The following is a 5,740-nucleotide window of genomic DNA, read 5'->3' as shown; positions in this document are numbered from 1 at the left end:
GGGGGGGGGGGGGGGGGGGGGGGGGGGGGGTTCCCACACCCTGGCTGCTCCTGAAACACCCGTGCAAGCCGTCTCTGGTGGGGGGGGATATTCCCTCACTGCTTCCCAAAGCTCCTGCGGAGGATGCTGGGCACCCCTGTATTTTTGCAACGACCCCCTTCCCATAAAGGCAGGGCAGGTGGATTTGGGATAAAACACAGCTGGGCTTCTCTTGAGAACTATGGACTTGCTCCTTGATGCTCCCCCCAGCACCAGGAAGCATTTAGTGCTGAGCCAAGGCTAGAAAACGCTCCGGATCCCTCCCTTTTCTGGCCTTATGAAGCGCTTTTAAGCTATCTGAGCTTGCAGAAGAGGATGGGTGAAAGCTAGTGTCAGCTTAGTGAGGTCTCCAGGAGGGAGAAAAAAAACCTACATCTCCTTAACTGAGGCTGCACCCACCATCCAGGCACTTGTTTCCTCTCATCCTTAAGTGTTTCAAGTCAAATTTGCAACTGAGGATTTTATTCACATCTCCGGGCAACTGTGGTTTGGTATCTACAACTCCTTGTCTCCGCCGGTGGAGCAGATGACACAGGCTCCTCCAGGAAAGCTCAGCTTTTGCTGAATGGTGCTCTCAGAAAGTTGACCACCTCTTCCCTTCCCATGTGGGGGGGCTCTGCCCGTCTTATCTAAGCACCTTGAGGTTGACGTTGTATCTATATATGCATACGGAGAGCGGTGGTGCTCACCTGCACTCAAAGCGTGCGGGACCTCTTCCATGGTGACTCCAGTGGAGAGGGTGGTTTTGCCGGTGGCCACGGCCTCGGCTGCAGTGGGGCTTGTCACAGTCACCGAGGGTGACGTCGGCTCCACAGCCAGGCTTGATGCCATGGCCAGCGTCCCCAGGGAAGGGACGCCCTTGGTCAGCGCCGGTGGCTGGGTGGTGCTGGGGCTCATGAGGACAGGCGCTGGGGACAAGACCGTCCCGGGGGATGAGTACAGGTCGCTGGTGGGGAGGGAGGAGGAGGAGAAGGATGCAGGTATACCCGTGGGGCTGGGAGCTGCCCCCAAATCCATCGTGCCGCTTGCCAAGCTGGCAGTATTTGCTGTCCGAAGACCCGGGGCCGTCTCCAAGGTTGGTGGCACCGAGCTGGGGCTGGAGGCTATGGATGGGCTGTCTGTTATGGTGATGGTGGCCCCAGTGATGGAGCTCACGGTGACGGAGGCAGGAGCAGGGAACGGTGCCGCCGTGGGGGTGGCATTGTGGCCGTTCCCCTCCGCCAGCCTGGAGGACGCCCCATCTCCGGCAGGTCCCGTGGACGTGGGCAGCAAGGGCTGGCCAGGAGCTGGCCTGGGGACAACTGCATCCCTGGAGCCTGGCCCCGCTGGGGTCCCTTCCGAGGGGAAGGGAGGGCTGGCGGGGGTGAGGGGCAATGCTGTGGAGTCATCGCCCAGTCCTAGGAGTGAGAGAAAGAAGTATTAATAACGGGGAAATCCTTGGGGCAACCTGGGGTTTGGGTGAACACCAGAGGGTTTGGGAACGAAGCTGGAAATAAGTTTATTGTTTTTAAAACGCTGAGAGCCATCTAAAATAAAGAGATGGGAAATATCCCTGCGTAGCTAAAGGTGAGGTTTAAACCAGACCAGCTGCCCCAGCATGGGTCAGCACCATTCTTCCCCGAGGCTGGGATCCCCTCCATCCCCAACCGCCCCCCTTCATCTTCTCAACATCTCCTCCCAGCAGCCGGCAAATCAGCAGGGGAGCAAGCTCCTCCTCGGCAGCAACCACCACGCAGCTGGGAATGATAACACAAGACACCTCTTTCTCCTCTCCCCCCATTTCCTTGGGCATTCATTCGTCTCCATTTCTTAGCATGAAGATGAGTCATTTTTTCCTCTATCCCCACCAGCAGACTGCTGGGCCCCCCCCCCCCGCCCTCCTTTCTACTCTCCAGGGCTAAACTCAGCACCGGGCCAGCGCTAGCGGCTAGCTCTCTCGGCACGGCTGGGCCGAGGGAAGAGCGTGCCAACACTAAGTGACATCGGGAGGGATTGTTATTCCCATGCATTCGTTTATTTACACCCCCAAAGCATCCCAAGCCCAGCACTGGGAAGAGCAAGAACTTGCTCCGGCGCAAACAAGCCACAATGAACTAATTATTATATGAGTGCAGAGGACAAAAAAAAACCCAGCAAAATGCTGACTTTGTGGGAATCCTGAAGCGAAACTCCCACCTCAGCTCCAGAGACAGGAGCTTGGTGCTTATCTGACTGAGAAACAACAGCAGTGAGAGCACCGACAACTATCATGGTAGCTCTTTGTGAGCAGGAGCTTGCAGATCATACACGGCTGGGCATTGCCGGTGGGCACATAAGGCTCTCCTCCCCAACACCATGCCACCCCCCAAGGAGACGTTGTCAACCACCGCAGCCATATCTGCTGTCATCCCGTCCCCCCCCCCCCCCCATCCCTCTCTCCCCCCCCCCCCCCCCCCCCCCCGAGTCAAACTGAAATGCCATGTCACCCATGCAGGTGACCCCCAAGGTAGCAAGAAAGGACCCAACCTGCACCAGAGATGTGTCTTACATGGAACAGAGCTGTTGCTGGCCCACCATGAGACTCTTATTGCACATAAAGCTGGGCCAAGGAACAGCGGCATGGGAAAGACTCAAATTTGGGAGCAGGGGCTGTGCAACGCAGGGTTCCTCCAGCAAAGCCCCTGACTGCTGAGCACCCAAGAGAGCCACGAGGCTCCCAGGGCACAGACAGCACCTCATGCTGAAGGAGAGATGGAAACACTTAACGCCTGAGTGTAGAAAGGGTAGGATGCAACACCAGTGAGCAGGGACTCACTAACCCATGTTTTTGGGTGTTTTCAGCCATGACTCCAAACAGAAGGCTGCAGGTGTCTAATACGGCTCCACTCAACCTGCACACCTTCACTGAAGGAGGCCAGCCGAAGGGACATCCCAGCTAAGGGCCTCCAGCCCACTGCAGCAAGCGCTGGGTACGTAGCACACCTTTCACAAAGGCGTTTTCTGTCTAGAAACTGCAAACATATGCTTGGCCAGGGATTTAAAGCCAGCTCTGGGGCACAGCTTCTACTAGGCTGTAGAAGGCATTTAGGAGCACAAATCCCTGGCACACTTGACCCAAAAATTTTTTTCATGGTGCTGTGGATATCCCTGTGACAGACCCCCTTTCCCAAGCAGGAGCATCTGGGAGGTGGGACTGAAGCTGTGGGTGCTCTTCTCCCAGGGACAGGCACTTGGAGATGCCTCTGAGCTATCACCCTCCTCCGGCTCTCGGTCTGCTGAGGCGCAAGGCTGACAGACCTTAGTATAAGGGAGAGGAGATAGATGACAAGCTAGAGTCTGGTTACCAAATAAACCACCTGGTTCAGCACCCGTGGTTTCCACACCCAGCCCAACCTCAGCAGCAGGGAAGCACCCAGCCATCCCACCTCCTCCTTTCCAAAGCATACGAGGCTCCTGCGAAGCTTCTGCTGTCAACAGGGCACTCTGATGTCTCCTCATCCCAAGACCTCTACATCTCAGGCTTCCTGGTTAATACCTGGGAGTTACTGGCATGTGAACTTGAGCTGCATTACTGTGATAATCCTGAGCTTAAAAGCCATTAGTTCAGATGAATGCACCGGTTTTCACAGCTTGGCTTCAAGATGAACAGCATCTCACCAGGACAAAGCCTGCCCACAGCGCTGGCTTCATCCAACAAACCTGACGGGTCCCCACTCATCCCATCTCATCCCCTCCTCCTGCAGAGGCTGGCGGCTCCCTTGCTCAGTTCAGGCACTGCAACACCATAAAACCAAACATCCTCCCAACCCAAACCATTCTATGATTCCCTGTGCCGCTCCATCCCCTTGCACAGCTTTCCACGCTGACGTGCCGCAGGCAGCAAATGCCAGGTCACCTACAGCACAGGCAGGTCCCGTGCCAGTGTGGAGGGACCTGCAAAGCACCTGCAGCAACATCTGTTAGGGACCAATACCATTTGGTACATCACTTTCAGTGGCCAGAAACAAGCTGCAAGAACCTGCCTCTCCAACGTGTTGATATTGAGGTTCAAGTGGTTGATTTGTGCCCTTTTTGCTTTTACACTGGTACCCCCCGCCCCCTTGCCCTTTCTTGACCAGTTTGAAGCAGCCCCATATGGTCTTCTCAACACACTCACCTGGGGGGCAGGTGGCAGAGTACAAAGGAGGGAGGCTGCCAAAACTGCACGTCCTTTTTTCAAGGGAAAGAAAGGAGAAGGGCCATTTCTAGCAGGTACTGAACCTCCCACACCACAAGAGCTGAAGGTGCCATCAGCCACAACCCCGGGAGAGCACAGCCCACTGGTTTTCATGGCCGAGGGTGGGACATGAAATCCCTGGCTGGATTGATGAGGGGCGTTGAGCAACAGAGTCTTCCTCAAGGATTCAACACCACACAGCCATCCTGGGCCTTAGGCAAGAGGAGGCACCGTCTTTGTCAGAGAACAGAGGGTCTGCTTTGGAGGTGCGTGGGTGGAAAGGCGTATCAGCCATACAAGTTAGAGGCATGAGTGAAGAAGCCAAGTACCCTGGCCCAGCGTGCCCTGCCCCAGCTCCACCAGCCTCCCCACGCCCGCACTTCTGACCTCAGATAATTGGATTATTTCCCCACACGCACAAGCTACACCAACACCAAGTCAGCCTCCCCCCATCAGCAGTGATGCAAGGCATCATCACTGCAAGTGCTATTGCAACAGCAAACCCCTCAACCTCTGCAAAGCTGCCTGAAGGTGCCCGGCTGACACGACATTGCATTGCCTACAGTATCTTGCAGCTCATGCATGCCCTGAGCAGAGCACTCATCCACTGTTTTAAGAGGTCTGCACTGGAGATGTCTAAGCCAGGGCAGAAATCAGCTGCTGTGTGGTAGCAGAAGGTGCTGGAAGTGCTGACAAACCCAGACCAAGCATCCCTTCGCCCTTGGTGTTCTTCAGATCAGGGTTCAACAGCCATCCGTATTTCTGTAAAATAACCCTTTCTCCATCACACCTTGGCACTTCAGGTGCGTGACTTCTCCAACAGGTAGCAGACAGCCTCTGCAGCCCACGGCACAACACATGGCTCTTACATCAAGCACAGCAGGACCTTCCCAAGGCCGATAGCACCTTGAAAGTTTATTACCTCTCTGTAAACATAGATGCTTCCAGTCTCTCTCAGACACAGGCAACTTGCCACCTCTCTGCAAAGCCACCCTTGCATCCCATGTTGCTTGTGCTTTGGGTCAGCAGAGCTCTCATGATCTGCTTGAACTTTGGAGGCAAACAGAGAGGGACCTCAAAAAAGCTGGCAATACTGCTAGCCAGGATGAGTCAGGAAGTTTCCTATAATATCTAAGGGGTATAAATTCAGAGGGTGAGCCAAAACTGGATGAAGGAACAATCCTTGGCCACTGGCTGAACACTCCCAGCCAAGCAAGTCACAAGTCACAGGGACATTTCCCAGGAGAGCAAGCACAGCCGAAGGCAGCACGCTGCTCAGCTCAGCCCTGGTTTTCCTCATCTCCCCCTGCTCCTGTACGGTCATTGCCAGCCAAGCTTTGGTTTCCAGATCAATAGTGCTGCATTCATCCCTGCTAGCAAACCCTGCCTGTCCCAGCCCTCTGCTATCCTCTTTTCCCCTGAGCCATCACCTCCATCAGATTGTCTGGGACCCAGCAACTGCCATGGGGTCCAGCTCTCGCCCGCAGCACATCACCCCCTCACGCA

At 55.4% G+C, this 5,740-nt stretch overlaps 1 protein-coding gene across 1 annotated transcript in view; it reads right to left on the bottom strand.

Annotated features, from left to right (window-relative positions):
• The window catches only part of PARM1 (prostate androgen-regulated mucin-like protein 1), a 2,806-nt gene extending 975 nt beyond the window's left edge, over window positions 1-1,831 (bottom strand). The window contains exons 1-2 of the mRNA XM_009282624.2: window positions 1,687-1,831; window positions 677-1,436 (exon numbers count right to left, since the gene is read on the bottom strand). Of these exons, the coding sequence (XP_009280899.2) occupies window positions 677-1,436; window positions 1,687-1,831 (905 nt within the window). The remainder of the gene's footprint in view (window positions 1-676; window positions 1,437-1,686) is intronic.
• Between the last annotated feature and the right edge of the window lie 3,909 nt (window positions 1,832-5,740).

Source organism: Aptenodytes forsteri, unplaced genomic scaffold, assembly GCF_000699145.1.
Source record: "Aptenodytes forsteri isolate BGI_AS27 unplaced genomic scaffold, ASM69914v1 Scaffold326, whole genome shotgun sequence".
Classification (NCBI taxonomy): domain Eukaryota; kingdom Metazoa; phylum Chordata; class Aves; order Sphenisciformes; family Spheniscidae; genus Aptenodytes; species Aptenodytes forsteri.
The sequence above is the reverse complement of the archived record's forward strand: the minus strand, read 5'-3'. Positions and strand labels throughout refer to the sequence as shown.